The following is a 27,445-nucleotide window of genomic DNA, read 5'->3' as shown; positions in this document are numbered from 1 at the left end:
TAGTTATTAGCCGTTCATGGTTTGTAGGTGGTATCTCTCGAGTCTAGAGTATAAATTGCACCATACATTGGGGACAATGTATCCCAAGTGTGGGGATGCGGTAACTCGAGAGAGAGTTGGTAGGATTGTTGATCTTAAATGCTTGAAGGGTTGAAATTGTGCTAAAAATTGAAAATTTTTGAAAATTTTTGTTTCTCAAGTATGCTTGAACTACATGAAAATCAACATTTTCAATTGCTAAAGGGTTCCTACTGATATTAAACTAACTTAGATCCCTAGTCATGGTTGTACCTTTATGTTTCATGAGAGTATATCTGACAGTTGTTTTAGAGAAGAATTAAAAAGAGATGCCTAACTATAGGTAACATGCTTTAGGAATTACACATGCTACGTGTCGGAAACCCATATTCCTTCTAGTCGGTGAGATATTTGAGCCTACTAGTTGTTGGATGAAGTTGCAATAATTGTTCATTTGCTGAGAGTAGGCCATATGTTGCTTTGCGTTAGAACTTGTGTGGTTTGATACGTGCCGAGACTGTGCTTTAGCGTTTTCACATAAATGATAAAGGCATTAGGATTCCTTCGTTGTGTTATTTGTTGATTGTTGATTCCACCCACCTTAGTTAACCATGTTGAGCCTTAAACCCTTCGTTTGTTACACCTTGTTTGACCCGTTTGATTACCAACCATGAATGACAATTGTGTGTTAAATGTTTGTCGAAAAAAAAGAAAAAAAAGAGAAAAGAATAAAAAAGAAAAAAATCATTGTTAGATTCGTGTTAAATAATTGGGTCGAAAAATAACCCAAAGTTAGTAGTTTCTGTGAATAAGTTGTCATGGTTTGGTATGTTCATTTGTGCTCGCCAAATAAACCTAAAAAGCTAAAAAAAAAAAAATCTTTCCCTACCTTTACCCTTAACCCAAAACCCAAAAGTCCTTTTGAAATGTGCTTCGTTAATTAATACAGTGGAGGTGTGATTGCTATACAAGCTTATGATTGCAAAGTAGCATATTTGGTTTTGAGTGAAATATACACTAGCACATTACACGCTAGTCTTGATAAAACCGAGAGGAGTGATCATTGTGAGGGGCGTGTGGCATGTGTGTAGTATTATAAGCATGTTAGTTTTAGTAAGGCAAGTCTTGAATTATTTTAAATGCCTATCATTTATCTGTCAGATTGTCAACCTCGATTGTGTCAGTCTATGGGACGGGTATGACTTGGGACCTTAAATTGTTAATTCGGTAAGGGATTTAATGGTGATTTGTTAATAAGGTGACTAATGTTTGTAATGGTTGCTTGAGGACAATCAATGTTAAGTGTGGGGATGTGATGGAGAGTGTGAAACCCTTTCCTTAAAGTGTATTTTATTATGTGTTTTAATGCGTTTTACGTGATTATACGTCTCGAATGTGTTAACTACGAGTTCTTGTGGTTTACAGGTTAATTGGCGTAATTCGTTAAAGTTGGAGAGCTTAGTGATGAAGCGGAACAACTGGGAATGATAATCAAGTGAAATACATTAACCGAAGTCGTTTGGGTCGAAGAGATAGCTATAATATGCAAGAAACACAAAGAAATAAAGTCTAAAGGCTTATGAGTAATTAAGTGAAAGTTGAAATCAAGCTTTTAGTGGAGTCACAACAAATAAATGTAGCCTACGGTCACATGTGTAACCTACGGCCAAGAAATAAAGAAAAGAATCAGAAAGAAACAGAATGTTTCCTTCGTAGCTTATGGTTTATTTGCGTAAGCTACGGTTGAACATAAAGCAGCCGAGACATGCTGACTTGATGGGACAATTTTAGGAAGGCAGTCAACAAGCACGAGACATTGGAGGCATCGATAGTGGGGAGATAATTATTGTTTTCTTTTTACAAACTCAATACATCTTCAACATCATTCACATCCTATCATCATCAATCTCATGCAGATAAGGAAGGCAGCCTACTCACGTGAAAAGAAAGGACATGTGGGCTTGAGTGGAGGATTTATTATTTTTCAAGATCATCATAGTGGGCTGCACATGTGAGAAGAATTGGGTGCAGCCTTATTTCACGCAGACCAAGGACCAAAAGTAGTTATCATTTTACGTAGACTTTGGGGATTTGTTTTTGGTTTGGGCCATATTCATAGAGGAGACTTGTGGATTATTTGATTGGCCCACATTCACGTAAAGAAGAGAAAAAAAAACATCATATATCATTAACATCATTGACGGCAGGATACACGCCGACAGGAGGGATGCAATCAACCATGGTTCAAACCTACAACGATCATCCCACCAACATGAGTGGCTAGTTGTTTTATGGTTTCCTCCGGATGGAGGGTTTTTGTAAGTTAACAGAATTTATGTGTTTGGTGACAATCGTTTGACTCAGTGATCTAAGCATTCGATGCTTTTCACTTATGATTTAGTTAATTAATTGTAATCGATTGCATTTGCTTAACCTTATTCTTTGATCATTCAGTTCCCGAGAGTTCTAGTAATTGGGATATATTTGTTATGGGATTAGGGTTGGTAATTGTGATTGGTAACCACTAGATAACCTCCCGTTATGTATTGACCGGAGTACTTAGTCTTTGGTTATCACAATTAGTTGATTAGGTTAGTCCACTTATGTCTATGTAAGTGTTCGATTAAACATATAATTGAAGTTAACTGCAATTCCAAAATTCGGAGGAACCATTGTTCTCTCCCATTGTTTACAACTTTTTATTTTTGTAATTCGCTAGTTAATCAAACAATCAAACTATCAATTGAGTTTTACTTTTCAGCAGTAGTTAATTAATACTTAGCATAATAACACTTTCCACAATCCTCCTCTGATTCGATATCCGACTTACTCTAGCTACTAGTTTATTTCGGTTTTTGCATGTCCATAACGACAGACATCACACCCCGTATGTGAAAACCGAGCCCAAAATAGATCATAACATTAAAAATAAATTAAAAATAAATTTATTCAAGTTGAGGCGGGCCGCGTAGGACCTCACCTCAACTTTACGCGGGCGGTATCAAAGCTGAAACTTAGTCTGGTGAATTTTTAAGTTAAGGCGGGCCACGTAAGGTCACACTTAACCTTTACGCGGGTCGCGACAGCTTGATGATCAGGCGAACCCCGGTGCAGCCACGTGTCGACATCGTGGCGAGTCTACAAGCTGACCCAGCTAAGCTACGCTGTTGACCAGCGTTGACGCGGGCCGCGTAAGCCAAGGCTTACCTTTACGCGGGCCGCGAGAAACCTCGATTACAGCCCTATATAAGAGGGCAACGGGTTTTCAGTCTGCTCGTTCGATTTTCTTTTCTCGAGCTTAATTTCTGAATAGTAGAAGTTATAGCCGGGCATTATACCCCCTAAATAGCGAGGTTCTGTTCCGTTGTAAGTATTATAACCCCTGGATACGTATTAGATACTCTGCCCGATTGATCTAGGGTTCCGTAACGGCTGTCGTGGTTCTGCCCGACGTAGTCGTTGGAATGCCGTCTCGGGGAGGGTATTACTAATGTTAAAATGGGTTATTATACTAACACACGTGCATTTGTGTAATTGATAGATTATTCCCAGGAAATCATTACTGAAAACCCTAAAACAGCAATGTGAGTAATCTCCTTTTTGTAAACAGTTTTTACAAAACCTTAAATATTTACAATGCAATTTAGCAGTGATTGAGTCTTTGTAATTCTTCAATTACTGCCGGTATTATGGGGTTTTGTATACATTACTTGATAACCTTCACAATTGGACAACGAGTTAGCCAATGTGTGATATGACCATAGCCACAGATACGGTCGAGTGGCAAGTACTGAATGAGTAATTGTGTAGATGTAAACATTGTAATCGCTCTCGATACTGTTTAAATTGAATTCATATTTCTTGATTAAACTGGGATTCACTCACCAGTATTTCCCACTGACAAAAATATTTTTAAAACGCGTTTCAGGTAACACAATGTGAAAGCCAATTAGAAGCCAGCTGGACAGCACTGAAGGCTTGGAAAAGTGGCTATAAAAGTTACCTAAATAAAATAAAGTGTTTATCTCAATAAAGTGGGATTTATCCCTGTAAATCAGTTTGTAATAAAAACTTGGGTTTTACCCATGTGTTTAATATTATAAAATGTGGTGGTTTACTCTGATAAATATTTCCTAACTACGGTCCTGATGAAAATTTCCGCTGCCAAATTAAATAATAACGCGATACCACCAAAACTGGCTCGCGGCCGCTGTTCCCGGGATTTAGGGATCGGGGGCTGTGACAATAATAAAAATGAACGTGCTTTCTACCTCGAACACAAGCTTGTTACTACAAGGTTAGAAAATTATCCGAACATGTCGGCTTATTGTCAAGCCATCAAAATGTTGTCTGACCAACAGTCAAATGTCGGCGCTCCGGTTACTAATTAAAGACTTGTTCTACAATTAATCGGTGGACTCACAAACGCCTATGACGGTATTGCCATGATTATCCAACAAATCAAACCTTTACCCGGTTTCTACGAAGTTCGTTCTCGTCTATGCATGGAAGAATCCCGAAAAGCAAATCAAGCTACTCATGAAGCTGCCTCATCGAACACAGCCTTGAATGTTCAGCATCAACGTGGTCCCAGTGACAACCGAAATCTTGGGATTCTTCCGAAAATACCATGAGGTAGTTATGCAGTGATTTATGCCTTGCTAATAATTTTAATCATGAACACCCACATTAGTTTAAGTGTTGTTACTGGAACATGTGTGGTCACAATGAACAACAGTCACCCCTTGGGGTGGGGTGTTTTTTTTTTTTACTGGACGCGACATGAAAATTTTAGGTTTAAAACATTGTTGTCAATGCAAATTATAATCTTTTACCTAAAATATTCATGCCAACATAAATAGATATTTGTGACTCAAATGCTCGTAACACGAATCGACTTATGAACAGGTCTTAGCAATGTTTGGCATGGAGCTTTTAGGAGATTCTAGCTTTAAGCTTTTAAGAAAAAACTTCTACTCAATAAAAAACCTTGTTTGGTTGAAGGAGATTTAAGCTTTTAGGTTAGGAGCTTGAAGCTTTTGGTTGAACGTTCCTAGTAGCGTTTAGAAAGAGCTACAAGCTTTTATAGAGAAAAAAATGACTAACATTTTGGTCAATTTATACATTTTATTCAAAGCTCCAGCTACTCTACCAACCACCAAATATATCTAAAATGCTACATCTACTAGCTACCAGCTTTCAGTCACCAGCTACTTTTGCCAAACATACCCTAAAGCCGTCGAGTCATTAGACCACCCGTAGTGGGGCTTTATTTAAAAAAAAATTGAAAAAAACGCCCCCTCCCCCACTACACTAGGCGTTTTGGGGCGTTACTTTTTGAAAATTTGCATACAAGCGTTTTAATTATAACGCTTAAGAGATAAAGGGTGGCCAATGAGGAGTGGTCAACTGTTTGACTAACCAATGAGCACTATCTTTGTTTTTTTTTTTAATGATTAGAAGGGGCATGACACGTGTCGGATAATGCCCCATGGTGCGGACATTATTTTTCTTAACCACTACACATGGTCTTACACATTAGCTATGAAGATAAAAAAGCTTTTGATTAGATGTTCCTTTACAACTAACTATGTCAGAGAACCATGATTTCATAATGGTAGTAGAACGTTTTGAATATCACAAGCCATGAGATAAAGGAGTGCATACATGAAAGCTAACATATTACATTACATATATTACACATTGATGATACCTCGTATGCATGAAATCTAAAAGATAATGACTATTTTAAAGGAAAAAAAATAATAAACAGTTTCAAGTAAACTAAAAGATAATGACTATTTTAAAGGTAAAAAAATCATAAAACAGTTTCAAGTAAGCTAAAAGATAATGACTAATTTAAAGGAAAAAAACATAGTCATATTATCTTGAATCTCATGTGAAAAAAAAATACGATAAAAGTGTTTCCTAGTGTACTTAAGAACAAGATAGGTTGGTTGACCCAAAACTCCAACACGCACAACCACAAGATATGAGTCGAAAGAGAGAGAAACCCTATTTCTCCCGCCACGCGCCGTACAACTACCCCAAGCGCCGCCGCCCTCACCCCACCGACCCACCAATCCACGACGACTACTTCCCGGACCAACCATCACCCTCCCCCGGTCCCACCAACACCGCCGTCGTAATCACCGGCCTCTCTTCCGCCTGCTCCGTACTCGATCTCAAGTCCAGATTCGAGATCTACGGCCCGATTTCCCGCACGCGCATGGACTCTGACGGCGTTGCTTACGTCACTTTCCGGTCAAGAGAGTCAGCTGAATCCGCTATCTCGGCGTCTGTTGATCCTTCGTTTGGCATCACTCTCAATTCCACTAGAGTAATTCTCCATCTCATTTAATTGATAACATTTGTTACACTAGATTTTTGGGAAGTAAAAAGTGAATAAAGTAAATGAAACCGAGATAACTGACCCAAACTAATTTTTACTTAACGACAAATTTGGATCATTAACGGATCACTATAGTATCATCGTGCATTGTTCAGGTTGTTACTGTTGTTATTGTTATTATTATTATTTCTAAATCCTAGAATTAGTGTTTAGTTTCGTTTAGGGGCGGTAATCCTTGACAGTTGACATGCCTCGAGACCCGACCCAAACATGACATGAAAAAAAAAGTTTTAAGTCGATTAACACTAACAATTTTAAAACAGATCGTGTTCGGTTTACACATTTCAACTTGCCAATCTGAAAGGATTGACACCCCTAGTTTTAATTATCCCTCACTCTAAACCAATTTCATTATTTTGGCCTAAATGTTTGGTGTCCAAATATATTAATAGGTGATTAACAAACATTCTTAGGCCCAAATTCATGATTTTGGACGGTTTTTTTAAAAGCTCAATGTAAAATCCGAAAACCGACCCATAACCTAACCAAACGGCTTTGGAATGGTTTGAACTCCAAAACCAAACCCAAACCTAAACCGCATTGAATTTGTTTTAATGTTTGTTATTGGAATCATGGTCAAATTCATTAGTTTGGGCTAAAACTTTGATTTCCAAATATATTAATTAATATGTGATTAACTAAAATTGTAGGTACAAATTCATTATTTTGAACCCATTTTTTTTCAAGCTCAATTTAAAAACCAAAAACGACCATTAACCCAACTGAATCCATATGGAAAACCGAAAATACCAACCTTTCGGCTTTGGTTTGGTTTGAGTTCAAAACCGACCCAAACCAACACATGCAGTAGTGGCGAAGCTTGAGATTTCCGACCGGACCAAAAAAATTCTATAGAACTGGGGAAGGGGGGGGGGGGGTCAAAAACGTGTATATCTAAAATTTTCTATACGAAAACTACATACTCTCCACTACCGAGCGAAAAGTTTGGGGGGGTGGGTTCTCCCCCTCCCGCCCCCACTATGCTACGCCCATGCATGCAGACTCCCGGGGCAAGTGATGTAAGAATTTGGCAATGTTGTAGGTACAAGTGATGTGGGCGAGTGATTCGGTGCCACAATGGAGGGAAGGGGTTAAGAAAGCTTCTTCTTCGTCGTCATCGAAGCTGTTGAGACCGGAGTTGCCCTTGAGCAGACATGGAAGAGGGAGTAAGATTGGGTCAGCAATTGTGAACTCTAGAGATGAAAAGAATGATGGTAATGAAACTGTCAAGACTAGTGGAAGAAGAGATTTGAATGTGGCATCTAGAGGTAGGGAAATGGTTGCTTATGATGATATTTTGTAATTTGAAACATGATTATTTGATGCTAAGATGATTCATGCACATCAATTATTGTATAATGCATGTGGACCTTGATTAGTTCTTTGATTTTAGTTAGGGATATGTTTTGTTTGGTTTGGTTTTATGTAAAAGTTGTGGTTATTGGAAATGTTTTAACTGATTGGTTTGGTTGGGTTTAAGGGTTTTTTTTTTCATAACAAAAGTTGGTAAGCTTTGGTACACTTTTGTGTTTTGATGTGAGAAATTTACACATAAAAGAAATTAAGAATAATGAGATGCTAAAAAAACTAAAATCGCAAGGTTTGGTACCTGAAGACATCGGCACACAAACACAACTCTCTCTCATAGGTGACCACTACCGAATTACCCTACCCAAAACACCGGCGGCTGTGTACCCGACCGGTGAGTGCTACCTGATTTCACCAACGCGACTGCATCCCGTTTTCACCAACGCGACTGCATCCCGTCCACCCATATTCTGTTTTTATGTCTAACCCTTGTAAATATTTAAACATGCTCTGTTAGTGAGAGCTTGTAAGTTCTCTATTAAAGGGTAATGCATTATGATTAATACTTGGAGAAAGGGAAAAAACACATTTTTGATAAGTATAAATAAAATAACTATTATCACTGTAGATGCATAACCGAGTCCGGACCTCCTTCAAGAGGCCGGACCATAACAAAAGGAACGCACATCCTAAAATGCGTCCCACCGAATGACGTCATCAAAGTCAACTAGTATAAATACCTCCTCCAAGTACACAACAAGTATGATTTTCTGAACCTTCATCCTTACTCTCTCGCTCTCTCTACCTTCTCTCTCTAAGTAAATACTTATCCTCATGCCGGAGGGTGGTCGCAGAGTGGCCCTCCCACCTCTGCGACGAGCCTGACAATTTGTTAAGTTGTGCAGGTTCAGATTTTCCAAGCTATTCAAGGTCTGATCGTGGTGATTCAGTGTCCGGCCACTTTTTGGATCTTCGATCACTATACAGGATTACAAAAAGGCATCATGGGGATAACTGGTTTCATTTTGTATCATTGAATGGTTAAGTCATTAAACTATTTTGATTCAAAAATCTGACTACATTTTGAATTTGGATGAAAATGACAACAAAATTGAAAACATAGAGATCAGATTCAAAAGGTTTGAGTTTTGAACTAAAATGATAAAAGTGACCAAACTTCAGAGACCATTTTGGCAGTTTACTCTATCTAGTCTTTGCAAATAAACATTTCGAAACAAAGATAGTCAAAGGAGACTAGAAAAAGTCAAAATTGAGACTATTGTTCATCATCATGTGTCCTGTTCCTCTACATTCTGCAGCAGTAAACACTTGCATTGACGCAGAGTCTGGCAAAACAAACTGCCGATTTTGAAATCACGCTTCAAGGTATCATATTCTCCATCTTTTAATCATCTCATACTGTCGTTCCTATTTCAATTGCAGCTTTTAGGGTTTAATTCCAACTTTAGCTCCTGTAAACATCTGTCACAATTTACGTTTTTTTGTTTTCTCATAAATAAAATTCCAAGAATATTATTGCTAGTTATAATTTCTTTTCTATTGTTTAATTGATTTGATACATGTTTCATGCTCAATATTGATTATACTTGTATTAGATGGAATATATTAGTTAGGTTTAATTATAATCTCTCTATCATAATTAGATGATATAATTATCCTATATGTATCCTATAGTTGATTAGTTAGGGTTTATTTCCACTACCTCATAGCTCCAAGAACCTGATATTAATCAAACTTTTTGCGAAATCTGCGTAGAATTTCACCGGAGAAGCACACACCAATTTGGGATAATCTGATTGTCAAACAATATTTATTTGCAACAGAAACTTTTTGCGGAGATTTGGCGAATTCGAGGTCTAGTTTAGATTTTATAATGGAAGCAAATGAAAGAGTGGAAGATGAAGAAGAAAAACAAGAATTATGGAGTTGGGGAGCAGGTACAGATGGACAGTTAGGAACCGGCAAGCTGCAAGATGAACACGTTCCGCAACTTCTCCCGGTTCTCCCTTCGTTATCGCTTCTTTCTTGTGGTGGAGCTCATGTCATCGCTCTCACTCACGGTATTGCATACACACCATAGTGGTCGCTATAGCGAATAGCGTAGCGTATAGGTCGAAGGTCGCTACAGGGTATGTAGCCATAAATAGCGGGATTTCAGTTTTTATATTTTTATATTTTTTATTTTTTTAAATATAAATAGTGATTAAACATAACTATAAAATAGCTGGATTTTAGGTTTTTGTTAAACATACATGTAAAATAGCGTATATTCTAGGGTATTTTGATATAATATACATATAAACTTTTATCTAGTGTATCGCTATTTATCGCTATTCGTTATGTAACATATAGCTACCTTGTCGCTATTTGTTGCTATTCGCCATTAACAACTATGACGCACACACACACTCTCTCACACTCACATATGGTTCATTTGCAGGCAAAAAGGTGTTGACTTGGGGAAGAGGCACATCTGGTCAACTTGGCCATGGAGATCTGGTCAACAGCTTAGAACCAAAATCAGTAGAAGTTTTAAATAATTTCAATATAACCCATGCATCAGCTGGATGGAACCACTCCGGTTTTGTTTCAGGTTTGTTCTCACTTGTCAAGAATTCAGTCCCATTTCTCGTTATACTAGATAATACTTTGTTTGAATTCAATTTTGTTTATTTGCTTGTAGAATGTGGGTACCTTTTTACTTGTGGAGATGGATCGTTTGGTCAGCTTGGGCATGGTGATTACGTGTCACAAAGTTATCCGGTAAAAGTGTCACATTTGGCGTCGAGGCATGTTTGCGAAATCGCGTGTGGGATGCGCCATTCACTAGCCTTGTTAAAAGGTGAAGTCACATAGAATATTTGAATGATCGTAATAGTTGTGAATATGTTTTTACTATAAAGAGATTATTCGTTTCGTTTCTTTTTGTATATTCTGTGTTATTAAGTTGAATTTACGATATTGTATTTAAAAATAGTAAGGCCACTTTGGTTCAGGTGAACATGGAGACCAAGTATATGGTTTTGGATCCGGGAAGCGTGGTCAACTCGGAATATCTAAAGAAAAAGTCAAATCTGTAAGTCTTCCACAGAGTGTTTCCGGACTGCAGGAAGTCGATGTTAGTAGTATCAGTGCAAATGGAGATCATAGTGCAGCATTATCTTGTGAGTAACCAGTTCTTTGTTACACACACACACAAAACTAAAATTTGACGTTTTTATTTGTTTTTTTATTAGCTGACGCGCATTTATACACTTGGGGAAGAGGTTTTGGTGGTACTCCAGATGTGTGTTGTCCCAATCGTGTGATTTCACGCTACTCATTTAAGCAGGCTGCCTTAGGGTGGAATCATGCGTTACTTTTAACAGGTACAATTGTGATTTTAAAAGTTTGTTTGACTTGTTAAAGTCAAATCAGCTCAAAAGGGCGGATTCTCTCAACTCAAGTCTTCATATTGGAGGTAGTCGTATGACAGCTTAACGATCTTTTTTTTTTTTTTTTTTTTTTTTTTTTTTTTTTTTTTTTTTTTGCGTACAGACGAAGGAGACATTCTTATGCTTGGGGGGAGCCATCATGGGGTTCTTAGCAATCCTCAGAAGGAAATCTCGGTCAACCGTATGTATCATCTTGACTCCGCTAATGATGTAGTGATTTCTTGAACTAAGTTGATTATATTTTGATTTGCAGAGGATTTAGATCAAGGCCAAGTAAAGGAAATCCCTGGACTGGATAGGATAAAAGTTGCGGGAATTGCATCAGGATCAGAACACTCGGTCATCACTACAGGCAAGCATTTTGGTTGGCACAATGGGCGGGCCTTGCGGGTTGGATAACGGAACAGACGGGTTAAGTAAAAACCAAGTACCTTTTGGTGTCGGTTGAAACGGGTCGGCCTGAAAACATGTCTTTCTTCATTTAAAAGATCATAAACAATTAACACAGTAAACATATTATGAAAACTACATTACTCCAATACTCATCGAAGTTCCATGAATGAAACAGATTATGAATTTATTTGCTTAAAAAATACACGTCGGGCGACTTTCAACTTATTGACCCATTCAGCTCATTATAAGCTACCCGAAATCCAGCGCAAATCCGGAGTCAAGTCACAAAAAGATGATATAGTAGAGCATTCCTAAGTGTACATAGTTATTTTTATTTTTCATTATTATTATTATTATTATCATTATTTTTGCAGAAAATGGAGTAATAATGACATGGGGATGGGGCGAACACGGTCAGCTTGGTTTAGGAGACACATGTGATCACACTTGTCCTCAGGTTGTAAACATGGCCCAAGATGCGGCACACGAATATACAACCTCAAGAGTCTACTGTGGAAGTGGTTTTACTTTTGTTGTTCGGGCTTGGAGGCCCAGATAGATAGGCTCACAAATGCATTCGGGTGAAGCTTGGAAGTGTCCAGTGATATCATTAGTAAATTATGGGCGGCTGAAAACAGCTGCAGACTTCTATTCTCTCTCGTTCTCTCGAGAAATAACAATGTACTTTACTGGATGCATTAGTTTTATAAATGTTAGTTTTGACCACAAGAATGTGGTAAAAGATGGGGGTGTGGATTGAATAAAGAAGGGAAGGGTAATGACATATGGCGGCGATAGGAAACGTGGTGTTGGTTGTTGATGGCGGTGAATGGCGGGACAAGGCTTGAGGTATACTGGCTGCAAATGGTAGATGTTTGGTATTCTAATCCTTAAACCAATTTACATCTTAAACTATTATGACTACCAATCATGATAGTGAATTCATTTACACTGTTTTAAGTATTGTACAAGTTTGTGACATTATATTTTAAGGCATATGTGTAGCTAATAGCATCAAATAGTTCTTAATAATCTTACATGAATGATAAATGTCTTGCTTCAAATGATGTGAGCATATGATTTTATCAGAATAATATGTCTATAAATGTAATTGTACTTCAAGAGGATACCAGAGATTATATGATCCGGCTAAGGAGATTTTGGCATTCTTAACGATTACGCTGCATCCTAACAAACTAGGGACCACCAATAACTAAGTTACAAGTTATATAAAATTGTGCAATAGAATCGGTTCAAAGGGGAACCGTGCGCCATACCACCACAACCCTCTAAGAAATCTAGAAATTTAGTGGGGTGCATAAGTAATCTTGGTAAGCCATTATTATATCATTGATAACAATGGGTTGGGGGTTACCCTTTTGTGACAAATCTCAGGCGTGAGAATAAGTAGTAGTGTTGAGCAAGTGAAACTACATTGTAATGATATAATAGTGGCTTACCAAGATTACTTATACACCCCACGAGATTTCTAGATTTTTTAAGAGGGTTATGGTGGTATAGCGCATGGTTCCCCTTGAACCGATCCTATTGCATAATTTTTATATATATCTTGTAACTTTGTTATTGGTGATCCCTAGTTTGTTAGGATGCGGCATAATCCTTAAGAATGCCAAAATCTCCTTAGCCGGATCATATAATCTAAACCGGATCATGATCCCTGTGAGCATCAATCTATCCTCAACCGAACCATATTGTGTTAAATGAGCAGCACCATTATATATGTCGATCAATTTGGAGGGTTACCCCTGTGGTAACTAGACAAGTTGTCAAAATTGGTACCAAAAAACGAAGTAATCAACACGAGAAACCCAACCAATGTTGTTTATTGCTCTAAACGTTTCAGCGATTACACAGTACGGAAGACCAGACAACACAATCTTACAAAACTCTCAACTCTCCACTAATAGGATTATATCAACAAGAAAATCACTCACAAGAACACCGAATCTCGATCTAAACCACTGATTCAAGATGAATTAGCGTTTAATCAAAATGAAACCCTAGGTATTTATAGAGAGAAACAAGAGGGACTATGTGTAAAAATAGGGGTTGGCTAAATACACCCTCCTTTCCAAAAATATTATTTTAAAAGTTGTCAAATTTCACCCTTTCAAAAAACCCTTTTTTTTAAAGCAGTCTAATTAAAAATCCTCTAAATTTGTTTACGTAAGTATATTCTTATAATATATGTTATTAATACTCAATTTTGTTTATGTATTATGATTTCACACATACTTGCACCACACATCGATTTTTAATATTTGTTGCATGTTATGATGAATAAAATAGACATTTTAATCCTTTTGGATAAACAACAAACACATGTAAATAAAATATTGTTTGTATAATTTACTTTAAAGAGATATTTAAATAAATCCATTAGCTGGCTTTTTTTTTTTGGTCTCTGTTTGAGAATGTACTTAAAACTAGGGTTGTAAACGAATCGAACGTTCAGCGAACAGTTCATGAACCGTTTAAAAAGGAAGTTCGTTTATGTTCGTTCGTTTAAATGAATGAACAAGATATTTTGTTCGACTAATTAAATGAACAAACACGAATAAAACAAACCAAAAAAAGGATTTATGAAAAAAAAAGTAATAATCATCTTCAATCCCAACTCCCAGTCAACTTTATTCATCGAAAACACTTTCTAAAACAAAATTGAAAAAGAAAATAATGCTTTTTTAGTTAGTAAAAACGTTATTTAAAAAAAAATTAATAACATCGAAAGCACTTCCTAAAACAAAAACTGAAAAAAAAAAAATAATAATGCCTTTCTTAATTAGAAAAACAATTATTTAAAAAATAGAAAATACAAGGGTTGATTGTATTTATTTATAAACTTTAGGGGAGGAGTGCAACCAGTAAAATTAAAAAAATTGGAAGTGCATTTAGTAACACCCGTAAAAATATCTGCACTAATTCACCTGCTGAAAGACCTTTGACCCCCTTTTATGTAGATGGCCGATTCTTTGTTATGCGATTCCTGAAGCCCAAATTAAACAGCAGCCCACCATGAAAACATCAGCAGCCCAATAAACAGCAGCAGCCCAAAGCAGCAGCCCAACACTTTCATTAAGAGTCCATGTATGTAGTGGTGCACAAAAAACCCGAACCCGGACCCGGACCCGGAAAAAAACCCGGAACCGGGTATTATAAAAACCGGGTTTTCTATACCCAAACCCGACCCTACCTATAGGTAGGGACCAGGTATTCATATCTGATCTAAAACCCGAACCCGAAACCGGGTTTTTTTATACCTGGTTCATACCCGAAACCCGGTTTTATAAATACTCGGAACCGGTTTTTATAAATATCCGGAACTGATTTCTATAAATACTCGGAACCGGTTTTTATAAATACCCGGTTTTTTTATCTATGTTTTCAAGCATTAAGACTTCTAGTTCTTATGATTTAACAAAATTATGTATGCACTTTGATGTAATCTTGTTTAATTATCAGGTTTCTAATGATGTTTGAAGTATTTAGTCATTATTCTCCTCTATTTGCTGGAAAGATCCATTGGTGTTTATCTAATACAAAAAAATAAAAAATTGATGGAACTTGGTTAAAACATAACATAGCAAATAAAATATTGTTGTTTATGTAATCCAAAAGGATTCAAATCAAGACTATTCATCCGATCTAGCACTATTGAATTTAAATTTAGAAATGTCATTAAAATTTCAATAGGCACCATCCACTAAAACATATACAGAAGAATTAATACCCGGTCGGGTTTTTTTAATACCCGGTGCGGGTTTTTTCCCAACCCGATGCATATCCGAACCCTACCCGATGAATACCTGAACCGGACCCGAACCCGGAAATAGGGTATTATAAAACCCGACCCGAACCCTACCCGAACCCGAGTATATAGGGTATACAATTTTGGTAGAAAACCCGGACCCGGACCCGACCCGGTTTTAAAAAAAAACCCGATTTTGTAAAACCCGATCCTACCCGAACCCGGTTTTTTTTTAAAAAAAACCCGATTTGTGCACCACTACATGTATGCATGAAAAATAAAACAAACACTTACATTTACATTAATAAAAAACAATTACAAAGATATTAAACTGAAAAATAAAGGTTATATTTTAACACAAGTGCACATATGATTCATATGTGTGTTTTCCTATGTTCGTCGGTAGAGTTTCAATCAAAACAGCAAAAAGAGAAGTCATACATTTACTTTTTAATTTTCATTTGATTTGATCCGGATATATCCGTCACATGTCAATTCACATATTAATAAGTTAGTTAATTCATATGTGAATCTTGGCCGACGTAGATTCAAATAAAAACTTAAACAAAATTATAAATTTACATTTTTATCGTCATCCGACTTGATCAGATTACACGTTTCCGATGTTAATTCACATAATACTAAAATAATTTAATTCATACGTGGATGTTGGTCGTGGAGATGGAAATGCAAAAAGCCACTCATGTGACTTTCATATTATTTGATCTGATTAGCATGGTCTTTGTGCAACAATAACACACACAAAACATTATTACATACGTTTTAACCATTCACACATGAATGAATCACTAACGGAACCATATGGGGGAAATATTTTTAGTAAACCAAGATACCTTGACCCTTCAATTATCACTCTAGATAAAAGAAAAGGTAACTGACCATAATCTATTTCTACCGTAGGGTGCGGTAGCTGACGACAACTCAATTGTCTTCGCTAAAGAGATAGCAAAAAGATGGTGTACGACTAGATGCCTTATTTTTATTTATTACATGGCCTTTTTAAAGTTTAGTTTGTCGTCCACTTTAAAACCTAAAAAATCTATTTTTTATTGAAAATGTTGTTTGGAACTAATTCATTATTTAATAAAACCTTTTGTTTCATGATTGTTTTATTTAATATTTTAATTACTTACGTTGTGTTTCCGAGTTTATTAATGGAAGAAAGGGAAAGAAAGTGAAAAAAACTTGTGTTCCCGAGTTTACCATTTACCCATCCCACTTAACCTATTATAAAACCCAGTGAGGGTATAAATGTATAATTATAAAATTATACATTTCTTTTCTTTTCCTATTGATGAGGATACGTCCCTAACCGGACCGAATCATTGCTACAAACAGATCGGACCGGGCCTTGCACCACGAGACGAACCGGACCCTACGATGGTCCGGTGTAACTAACTAGGCCCCACCTCCATAACCGTAATGACAGCGACTGGTCCGACCCTAACTAACTCGCCACGTCAGCACACCCAAAAGCTATAAATACCCCGCCAAAGCCTCCAGCAAGGGGTAATCGCTACTCTCTCTCTCCCTGACTTATTTCCTCCTCACAAATACTTATTCTCACGCCCGAGCTTGGTCACAGAGAGGCCCCCCTCCCTGTGACGAGGCTAACGGTGTGCTTGTCTCTTGTGATCTTGCATGTCTCTTGTCGGATCATCTGTACTCTGGCCAGTTCGTATCAACTGGTTTTTGAGTCTTCAGTGGCGCCATCCCCTCGAATTCACATAATTCATTTCGTTGTTCTCATTTTTTCGAAGTAATGGCAGAATTACCAGCAGTAATCTCCACCAGTCCTTTCCCATCTTACAATGATATATGGGAAGGAAATGCTAATTCCACAATCGCTCCAGCAGCAGTTATCGCTTCAGCAGCCTCGATAGGCTCCACATCGGCTCCTCCAGCTGCAAATGTTGTGGGTGGAAGTTCTGTCACCACACTGTCCGTTACCGCTCCAGTTGTCACGCCGCTACCGAGTTTTGACAACGCTTTCCTCTTAAGGAATGCTGATCTGTTGCGACAGTTACAGCAGCAACAGCAGAGAGATGAGATGCTGCAAAGTCTCCGAACAAACTTGTTTACCAGTGCCTACTCAGGGGGAAACCCTGTCTCCGTCGGTCCTTTTGCTTCTGGATCTCTGGGATCTTTGGGTTTAAACCCCCAAGACCAAGAGCTACTCATGCCATATCATCCCACGTCTATGACTTCGCAGTCGAAGTTCACGCTACGGATTGTCAATGCTCCACTCCCAGCTAAGCTGAAGATGCCTCCCACGTTAAAATTTTACGATGGTACGTCCGACCCGGACGACCACATGTTCGCGTTTGCCGGAGCGGCTAAGGTCGAGCAATGGCCAATGCCGGCTTGGTGTCTTATGTTCGCCCAAACTCTCACCGAATCGGCTAGAGTTTGGTTCGATGGGTTGCCAGAGGGGTCGATCGATCACTTCGAAGACTTCCGACGTATATTCTTGCAAAACTTTTGTCAGCAGCGTCGCTGCAAAAAAGATATTACTGAGGTACACCACATCAAGCGCCGCGACGGAGAGTCCGTAGAAGATTTTATAGACCGTTTCAACCGAGAAAGTATGCAGATAAGTGGAGCAGTAGATCAGCTCCGAGTATCGGGTTTCTGTCATGGTGTACGGAACAATCAATTGGTGGAAAAACTTCACGAAGATCTCCCAAAGACCATGGAGACACTCATGGAACGGGCTCGAGCTTTTGTTCGAGGGAAGAGTGCTTGCGGCCAACCGAACGAAGCGACTGCCAGGAGCTCCAAAGCCCGAACCACGTCATGGAGACGGAACGCATCGCAACCAAAAGATAGGAGCAATAACTGGAACAGAAACCGTGGTCCGTATCAAAAATCCGATCGAAGCAGTTTCCGGACAGGAAACGTACGATTCAACAGTTTCTCTGAATTATCAAAATCGCCGAGCGAAATCCTCAGCACAGAAAACACTCGATTCCCCACGCCATTAAAGCAACGACCCACCTCAGATAAGCACTCCAAGAAATATTGTGAATATCACCGAGACAAAGGCCATACAACTGATGAATGTTGGGCTCTAAAGCAAGAAATCGAAAAGGCCGTTCGATCCGGTAAACTCTCACATCTTGTAAAAGAAGTAAAAGATGGAAAGAAGCCAGCAACAGTAGTTGACAATCCGAACACCGAACCGGGAATCAATACGATCCGGTCAGCAGAACCGAGAGGAATTAAACGGTCGAACCAGCATATGGCAGCATGGATGCGTCAGCCGACGTATTTTCCTCCGGTCGACCCCGAAGACGCTCGGGACGGACCGATCATAATTTCAGCTGTTGTCGCCGGACACCTGGTTCGACGTATTTACGTGGATGGAGGAAGCGCCTTTGAGATCATGTATATCCAGTGTTTCCAACAGCTGAATCCCCAAACAAAAAGGAAGTTAATCGAAGTATCTACCCCATTGATAAGCTTCTCAGGAGAAGTAGTCCGTCCGATAGGACAGATTACTCTTCCAACCACATTCAAAGACGGTAGCAAAAGCAGGACGGTGCCACTAACTTTCCTTGTTGTTCGAACTCATTCTTCGCACAACATAATACTCGGACGCCCCGGATTACGAGCTCTTGGAGCGATCAGTTCGACAATACACGGAGCTATTAAGTTCCCTACCGAAGCCGGTGTTGCAACCATCTGTTCGGAATCAAATTCACTGGTCGCTGAAGTAAGGCATACAGCCGAAACAAGCTCTAAGAAGTCCGAAGTACCTACGGAGCTATGGGCAATCAATCCGGATTTCCCCGAACAACAAGTGGCTATCGGCGCTCAACTCCCAAAACGAACGAAGAAACTTTTATGGGAATTGTTAAGCAACTCGATAGATGTCTTTGCGTGGCAGCACTCTGATATGCAGGGAGTCCCCAGATCGATGGCACAACATCACCTAAATGTAAAAGATTCAGTCAAACCAATAGCACAAAGAAAGAGACACATGGCACCGGATCGAGCTAAAGCCATAGCAAAAGATGTTAAAAGCCTCCTAGACGCAGGGATCATCCGGGAGGTTCGGTATCAAACATGGGTATCAAACCCCGTGATGGTACGAAAAAAAGATAACTCATGGAGAATGTGCATCGATTTCACCGATCTAAACAATGCGTGCCCGAAAGATTGTTTCCCTCTCCCAGAGATCGATGAGAAGATTGACTCCGTTGCAACATTCAGGCTAAAATGTTTTTTGGACGCTTACAAAGGCTATCACCAAATACAAATGGCGGTCGAAGATGAGGATAAGACGGCCTTCGTCACCAATGAAGGAGTGTTTTGTTTCACTAAGATGCCGTTCGGTTTGAAAAACACCGGTGCTACGTACCAGCGTCTGATGAACAAAGCTTTTAAGGACCAGATCGAACGAAACATGGAGGTGTACGTCGATGACATCGTGATAAAAAGCCATGATGAGGCCGCCATGCTAAAAGATATACTCGAAACATTTACTCGGCTCCGAAGCATTAACATGAAGTTGAATCCAAAAAAATGTACATTCGGGGTAGAAGAAGGCAAGTTCCTCGGGGTCATGGTCGGGTCAAAAGGCTTACGAGCCAACCCCGACAAGATTGACGCTGTTCTTACAATGAAGCCCCCGACATCAGTTAAAGAAATTCAGTCCTTAAATGGACGATTGGCTGCTCTCCATCGGTTTTTGTCAAAAGCTGCAGATCGATCGCTCCCATTCATGGACGTTCTCAGAAAGAGCTTTAGATCGGAGTTTAAATGGACGGGAGAGGCCGCACGAGCTTTCGAAGAACTTAAAGAATGTTTGGGCACCCTACCAACCCTCACCGTACCGGAAGAAGACGAAGTATTAACGGTATATTTAGCTGCATCGTTCGGAGCCATCAGCGCGGTATTAGTTGCCCACCGAACTGGAAAACAAATCCCCATTTATTATGTAAGCCGAACGTTAAAGGACTACGAAACAAGATATTCAAATTTGGAAAAATTAGCCTTGGCCCTAGTCCATGCTTCAAGAAGGCTTCGCCGATATTTTCAGGCCCATCCAATCGAGGTACGAACGGACCAAAGAATCCAACACGTTCTCCGACGACCCGAGGTCTCAGGCCGAATGGCGAAATGGGCGATTGAGTTGGGCGCATTCAACATTACCTTCCGAACTAAAGGTCCGTTGAAAGGACAGGTGATAGCTGATTTTTTGGTCGAAATACCGGAAGAGAAAGAAACTGAAGAGGCAGGTAAAGCTCCGGAGAAGCCATGGTCTTTATATACCGACGGTGCCTCTAGTGCCGAAGGATCAGGAGCGGGCCTAATTCTCACCGATCCAGACGGAACGGATGTAACGTATGCGCTCCGATTAGAATTCAGAAGTTCCAACAACGAGGCTGAGTATGAAGCTCTCCTGGCCGGCCTACGCCTAGCACAGAAAGTCGGAGCCAAGAATGTTATAGCCCATGTAGACTCGCTGCTCGTAGCAAATCAGGTAAATGGAGAATACGAGGCGAGGGAAGCAAACATGATCGAGTATCTCGAGCAAGTAAGGCAGGCAATGGCTTTGTTCGAAGCATGTAGGGTCGAACATATCCCCCGAAGCAAAAACAAAAAAGTGGATGCATTAAGCAAATTGGCATCGGTATCATTCAACCACTTGGCCAAAGAAGTGAGAGTGGAAGTTTTAGCTACACCGTCAATCGCAGCTCCGCAAGTAATGCAAGTTGAAGTTCCACCACAAACATGGATGACGCCGATAATTAATTATTTGGTGCATGATGTTCTGCCAACTGACAAAGCGGAAGCAAGAAAGGTCCAGATCAATTCCCTCCAGTATCAGATGCAGGAAGGAGGATTATACCGAAAGACCTTTCTCGGACCATTGCTAAAGTGTCTGGATCCGGAGCAAGCTAGTTACATCATACGGGAAATACACTATGGCATCTGCGGTATCCACGCCGGACCCAAAATGATCGTAACAAAGGTAAAAAACGCAGGGTACTACTGGCCCGGAATGCATGAAAGCGCCGTAAAAGAGCTCCAGCAATGTGACGAATGTCAAAGGCACGCACCAACCAGCCTCCGAGCTAAAAATGAAATGATACCAGTAACCGCCGCATGGCCTTTTCAAAAATGGGGAGTTGACATCGTCGGACCCTTTCCGAGATCAAGCGGAAGCGCACAATATCTGTTGGTCGCGGTGGATTATTTCACCAAGTGGGTAGAAGCTCGTCCGTTTACAACCATCTCTGGCTACAATGTGACGCGATTTTTCTGGGAGCAAATAGTGTGCCGTTTCGGCCTACCGCTCTACATCATAAGCGACAATGCAAAACAGTTTGCAGAAAACCCCTTCAAGCGATGGTGTGAAAGGTTAAAAATCAATCAAGTTTTCTCCTCGGTTGCCCACCCTCAGGGCAACGGGCAGGTTGAACAGATCAATCGACGCATCGTCCTATGGGCACACCGAACACTGCACAAGACCAGCAACGGTGAGACACCGTTCAGCTTGACCTACGGTACCGAAGCAGTAATTCCGGCCGAAATCGGGCTCCCAAATCAAAGATGCAAGAATTGGGAAGAAAACGAATGTGAACTCCGGTCCAACCTTGACCTGCTGGAGGAACGCCGAAACATAGCGGCAATCAAAGAGGCTCGGTATAAGAAAAAAATCGAAAAGTATTACAATGCTCGGGCTAAAATTTACAAGTTCAAAGTCGGAGATTATGTGCTCCGAAACAACGACGCAAGTCGCACCGAAACCCCCGGCAAACTAACCCCAAAGTGGGAAGGGCCATACCGAGTCAAGGAAGCCAGTGAGAAGGGCTCGTATGTGCTAGAGAAGCTTGACGGAACCCCAGTGCCTCGAACATGGAATGGGGTACACTTAAAAAAGTGCTTCATGTAAACAACCAGCTACGGCTGAGGAAGATCGCTAATTTACATTTTTAGTATTTCCAGATTTCAATATGTAAATCGGGAGGGTATTACCCCGATAACTTTTTATTTCCTTTGTAATCGGGATGTTTTTTCCCCGAACTAGTAAATAAAGCGATCTACATCTTTATAAACATAAAGATAGCATACATATAAGTTCGAACAAAATTTCTAAACGTGCACGAACGGGCCACGACCCATGCCTCGCGCTGATCGAGAAGGCTTAAATAGTTCAAAAGAAAATTAAAATCTATTGAGCAGGCGAAGCACTTCATCCGGTGCGATCGCCAAGTTAAAAGTATACGGCAAAGGTTTGGACGCAAACCGATGCTAAGTAAGTAAGTTAAAATAAAAATGACTTAACACAAAAACAGTCATTCGTTGTGCAATTAAAACTGTTTCAAGCGAAGCATACCAACGGAACACATTGTACGATTACAAAGAAACAAAAACATTAAACTTGAACTATATTATCATCATCCCCAACAATGGGAAGTTTGCTTCTTTGTTGAATAACAGGTAGGGGCTCGTCTATCAAATCAGCTATCTTGTCAAGAACGGAGATATTAAGCTCATCAAAAGCTTTCACCGCAGCGTCCAGGGCACTCTGAGCTCCGGCATCGTAACCTGGAACCTCCTCCGCAGAACCAACCAGATCCTGCGCGGCCTTAAAACCCTGTTTTATCCCTTCATTCGCCCCAACCGCGTTGACACTGTTGACCAGGTCAGCAACCACCTTCTCCAATTCAGGGCTTTGATGCACCAACTTCACAACCCATGCAACCCCCTCGGTCAAAAACCACTGCTTAGTGAGTTTGAGCTCCGATAATTGCGCATATGCCTCGATCATATCACGCTCGCACCGAATCAACATCCCTCTTGCTTCATCAATCGTTGTCTTGTGCGACTCGATCTCCCTGTCACGAGATCTCTCTATTTCGTCTTTAGCTGCAAAGAGACGATGCTCCAAAGGATCAATAACAATAATATATAAAAAAAGGGGGAAGACGAGAAGGTTGTAAACGTACCATCAACCAAGCGATGGTAATCAGCCAGAAGCTGATCGTGAGACGTCTGCATCTCTTTCAGCTCGGCGGCATGCTTCATCTCTACTCCGGTTAATTTTTTCTCCAAATCAGCAAGTTTTGACTTAGAAGTCTCCAAATCTTGAAGAGCTTTGTCACGAGCCTCATGGGCCGCAGCGGCCGAAGCTTGAGAAGACTTGGTAACTTCTTTGGCTTCCGATACCTGCCCTTTCAGTCGGTCAACTTGAGATCGCAGGGAAACTAGCTCCTGTTTCGTTTTAGATCGAACATCACCCTCGCCTTTCAAATGAGCAATCTCACGTTTAAGCTTGTGGCACAATGACTCCGACTCGACCCAACGTTTGTACGTCTCCACCACCAGAGAGTTCGACTGAGCTTGATTCAGCATCAAGGTGTTTCCAAGCTCCGGTCCGCTCATCTTGCGGTAATGGGAATGTTCTGCAGGAGTTCCCAAATGAAACAAAGACATCTTGGCCGAAAGGGCATCCACGATCCTATCCTTATTCACCAGCGACCATTCCGGCACATACTTCTCCAAAGCATGAGCCGCATCCGCACCTTCAAAATCGCCCGAACCTAATTCCCGAGACAAGAACACAGCCTCAGTGTCATACCATAGAGGGGAGGAAGAAGCACTGTCCCCACCATCAAGCGGCGAAGAGCTTGGCCTAGACACATTAGATGCAACTCCCGTAGTAAACTTACCCGAAGGAGAAAGCACAATTTTCTTGGGGTCGGACGTGCGCAAGTCCGTAACAACCTTAACACCCCCCTTACCAAAAGACAACGGGCTCACAGGAGTTTGCAGCGGATGATCCCGCGGGGTGCGGCCCTCATGGAGATGAGCATCCAAGTTTGCTAGTACACCTCCAGCGGTAGAGAATTCGGTAACTTGGTCGTCATCGTCGAGTGTAATTGTTTTAAAATCTGCCTTCGTCCTTTTCGGCTGCTTGGCTTTTGGGTCAGTTTTAGTGGGAGCAGCCCGTTTCCTCTTCAAAGCAATCTGAGGCTGTTCACCTTCGTCTTCACCATCTCCCCCGACGTCCTCATCTTCGTTCCGATCATTATCTCCTTTCTCCCCACTAGCATGCGTTTCAGAATCTCCGACAGAAAGATGGACCCCCTCATCCTCGATAATAATTTTAGAACCGGAACCCTTCGTCATCGACGAACCAGCTTTCCGACCCCCAGCATCATCCGCCGTAACCATCGCCTGAACTTGAACAGCTGGCGACACAATAGGGGCCGAACCTGAAGCACCTTGACCACCAGGAGCCTCCGGCTCACGAATTGGATAAAGATTTTGTTGCACGAGCTGCAAATACGAAGTATCACCCTTCGGAGTCTTGGTAGCACGAACATCCAGCTCCTTCGAATCGAAGGACTTCAACCGCAGCGCCTCCTTCAAACCCATAACTGCACAAGAAGACAAATGATAAGTAATATCTACCAACCTAAAAAAGAAAAAGAAGGGGGTTCGAATATAAATAAGTAACACATAAATGTATAAGAGACTCTATACAACTAACCCTCTTTGTTCCACCGAAGGGTAGGATACCACTCTGGCTCGGCCCACATCGTACTGATCCGACCCATGACGAGGATGTGTTCCGGATATTTCTGTATACGTCCGGCCTCCTTTATCAAATCGGCGTATAGCTTCTCGTTATACGAAAAATCTTCAGGAAGAGGAGGCGGGAGTTTCGACTTTTTTATCCTCCACACCATGAATTCCGGAACGCACCGATCATCAACTAGAAAAAAGTGATCTTTCCAGTCCTTTATACTCGTGGTGATCCATGTATAGCAGCAAGAACTCTTGTCCCTAACTTCAAAAGTATACCAATTTCCGGACCGGTTCAACTTGTAGAAATCCCGGAACACATCCAAATCCGGCTCGGACCCTAAGCTACGACAAGCCAACTCAAAGTGACTGATTTTGGCAAGGCCAAAAGGATTCACTTGAGTCAAGTGTACCTCATGAAAAAGTAGAACCTCAACCAAGAACTTCGTCAGAGGCAGACGGCAGTTACAGTAGTCGAAAAAACGGGTGTAAATCCCAATCTTCCCCGGGACGAAAGGGTAGATAGGCGTATCTTTTTTCGGAAGAATAGGGTTTAGCGATTTAGGAATCGCATAACTCTCCACATACCAGTCTAACCCCTTTTGAGTCAAGACGTTAAAGCAACCAGAAAGATTGCTTTTATTCGCCATAACAGAAAAAAGAACTTACTAACCTGAATAAGCAGATCGATGTTTTTCTCGCCAACAAAGATGAAGAAAGGAAGAGAGGAAGATGAAGGATAAAAGTATAAAGTAAGAAGTAAAATCGAGAAATCACCTCTCCCCTTTTTATAGGGATATGAAACCGCCTCAAAGGCCCCAATCAAACAACGACACGTCATGATAACTGACGCACACCAACCGTCACATCGGGCGGAAAATTTAAAACGACTGACAGTCACCAATCTTAGATCACCGCCCAATTTCAAAATTTTAAAACCGCCAAGCAAAAGACCGTGAACTCCAAAACACTTCGACAAATAGTTCGACATTTTTGCTAAACAAACATTACGAACTAGGGGGACTTGATGAGGATACGTCCCTAACCGGACCGAATCATTGCTACAAACAGATCGGACCGGGCCTTACACCACGAGACGAACCGGACCCTACGATGGTCCGGTGTAACTAACTAGGCCCCACCTCCATAACCGTTATGACAGCGACTGGTCCGACCCTAACTAACTCGCCACGTCAGCACACCCAAAAGCTATAAATACCCCGCCAAAGCCTCCAGCAAGGGGTAATCGCTACTCTCTCTCTCCCTGACTTATTTCCTCCTCACAAATACTTATTCTCACGCCCGAGCTTGGTCACAGAGAGGCCCCCCTCCCTGTGACGAGGCTAACGGTGTGCTTGTCTCTTGTGATCTTGCAGGTCTCTTGTCGGATCATTTGAAGTTCTACTCTGACCAGTTCGTATCAACTGGTTTTTGAGTCTTCACCTATCAAGTCGAAAACACATAAAATCAAAACTTTTTTTTTCTTTCCTTCGACTTTAGAAACACAAAATTAAATTATATATTTCTCTTCCTTTCCTTTTTCTTCTAAATTTCCATTCATTTCTTTTCTTTCCTTTAATGCATTTTTATAATGTGAGTGAGATTTTGTTTGTTTGTTATGTATGTTTTTTAATAAACTTTCATACATACAACAACAACAATTTATCGGTAAAAATATCTAACTTACCGTTAGCAAAGTTATATTTGTCACAGTGATTGTTGTCACGTTGTGCATCAACCTAAAAAAGTAGGTAATATACTTTAATATCTAAAAGTTGCATTGCGATCCCCGAACACTAAGGTCTAGTTCCTTCACATATGATATGATTTAAAAATTCTTTGATAACAAATGAATCATTACTTTTTAATAAATCATTACGTAATTGTGTAGTTATCATAATTCTCATCTTTTTGTATTTCTCATTCGAATCTTACACACGTATACATTACTTTTTAAGTAATCAATTTGGTTGGCTGTATGAATAGTTTGTAAAGGACAATTGGACAAACTCCTTTTCTATTTTGATAACCGAGTTTTATGGTACCACAAAGAAGCACTATCCCATGATGCAATTTGGGTCACAAAAAGTGCTACACTGTGTCACTGTCCAAGTACAAGTTGCTAGTTTCTTTTTCCACATTTTTGTTTTTTTACATGTATTTTACTGTTATTCTTCCTAAGGGTGTAAGGGGCACTCCCCTAAGAGGGGAGTCCCCTTTCTTATGCATAACCAATCCTCGTGTGCCACGTCAACTTCCCTCTGAAACTCCCCTAACACCCTAAATTGATGGCGGCACTCCCCTCTTAGGTGACTTGGTTTTTTATTAAAAAAAAAGGAAATTTCTCATTGGTCCAACCCTTCCCTCTCTCCTCCCTCTCTTCGATGAACTCCCACCGATTTTGGTCCCTCTCTCAACCTCACCGAGATGTTGGCGCCATCTCCCCTAATCGGTACCGGGGTCACCGCAGGTGCCCCGAGTACCCTAAACTGCTTTAAGAATGACAATCATTTGTATTGTACAATA

At 40.4% G+C, this 27,445-nt stretch overlaps 2 protein-coding genes across 3 annotated transcripts; both read left to right on the top strand.

Moving 5' to 3' along the window:
* The first annotated feature begins 5,955 nt into the window (after window positions 1-5,955).
* On the top strand, window positions 5,956-7,890 carry LOC110926162 (uncharacterized protein At1g27050). Its single transcript, XM_022169916.2, has 2 exons — window positions 5,956-6,358; window positions 7,473-7,890. The coding sequence occupies exons 1-2, from the start codon at window positions 6,011-6,013 to the stop codon at window positions 7,731-7,733; spliced, it is 609 nt and encodes a 202-aa protein (XP_022025608.1). The 5' UTR covers window positions 5,956-6,010; the 3' UTR covers window positions 7,734-7,890.
* Window positions 7,891-8,970: 1,080 nt separating this feature from the next.
* LOC110926161 (ultraviolet-B receptor UVR8) lies at window positions 8,971-12,650 on the top strand. 2 transcript variants are annotated; one of them, XM_022169915.2, is made up of 9 exons: window positions 8,971-9,124; window positions 9,583-9,819; window positions 10,200-10,352; window positions 10,443-10,601; window positions 10,756-10,923; window positions 10,996-11,127; window positions 11,297-11,374; window positions 11,447-11,545; window positions 11,961-12,650. In XM_022169915.2, the coding sequence occupies exons 2-9, from the start codon at window positions 9,633-9,635 to the stop codon at window positions 12,143-12,145; spliced, it is 1,161 nt and encodes a 386-aa protein (XP_022025607.1). In that variant the 5' UTR covers window positions 8,971-9,124; window positions 9,583-9,632; the 3' UTR covers window positions 12,146-12,650. The 2 variants fall into 2 exon arrangements, with proteins under 2 accessions (XP_022025607.1, XP_035842725.1); XM_035986832.1 differs by having other exon boundaries at window positions 8,981-9,124; window positions 9,515-9,819.
* The last annotated feature ends 14,795 nt before the right edge of the window (window positions 12,651-27,445 follow it).

This window comes from Helianthus annuus, chromosome 17 (genome assembly GCF_002127325.2).
Source record: "Helianthus annuus cultivar XRQ/B chromosome 17, HanXRQr2.0-SUNRISE, whole genome shotgun sequence".
NCBI classification, from domain to species: domain Eukaryota; kingdom Viridiplantae; phylum Streptophyta; class Magnoliopsida; order Asterales; family Asteraceae; genus Helianthus; species Helianthus annuus.
The sequence above is the reverse complement of the archived record's forward strand: the minus strand, read 5'-3'. Positions and strand labels throughout refer to the sequence as shown.

Bases quoted from the DNA above. Each gene is read 5' to 3' on its own strand.
- LOC110926162 (XM_022169916.2), top strand. From the start codon at position 6,011: ATGAGTCGAAAGAGAGAGAAACCCTATTTCTCCCGCCACGCGCCGTAC. The intron at 6,359-7,472 runs GTAATTCTCCAT...GCAATGTTGTAG, and splicing joins TCACTCTCAATTCCACTAGA to GTACAAGTGATGTGGGCGAG.
- LOC110926161 (XM_022169915.2), top strand. From the start codon at position 9,633: ATGGAAGCAAATGAAAGAGTGGAAGATGAAGAAGAAAAACAAGAATTA. The intron at 9,820-10,199 runs GTATTGCATACA...GTTCATTTGCAG, and splicing joins TGTCATCGCTCTCACTCACG to GCAAAAAGGTGTTGACTTGG. The intron at 10,353-10,442 runs GTTTGTTCTCAC...ATTTGCTTGTAG, and splicing joins CCACTCCGGTTTTGTTTCAG to AATGTGGGTACCTTTTTACT.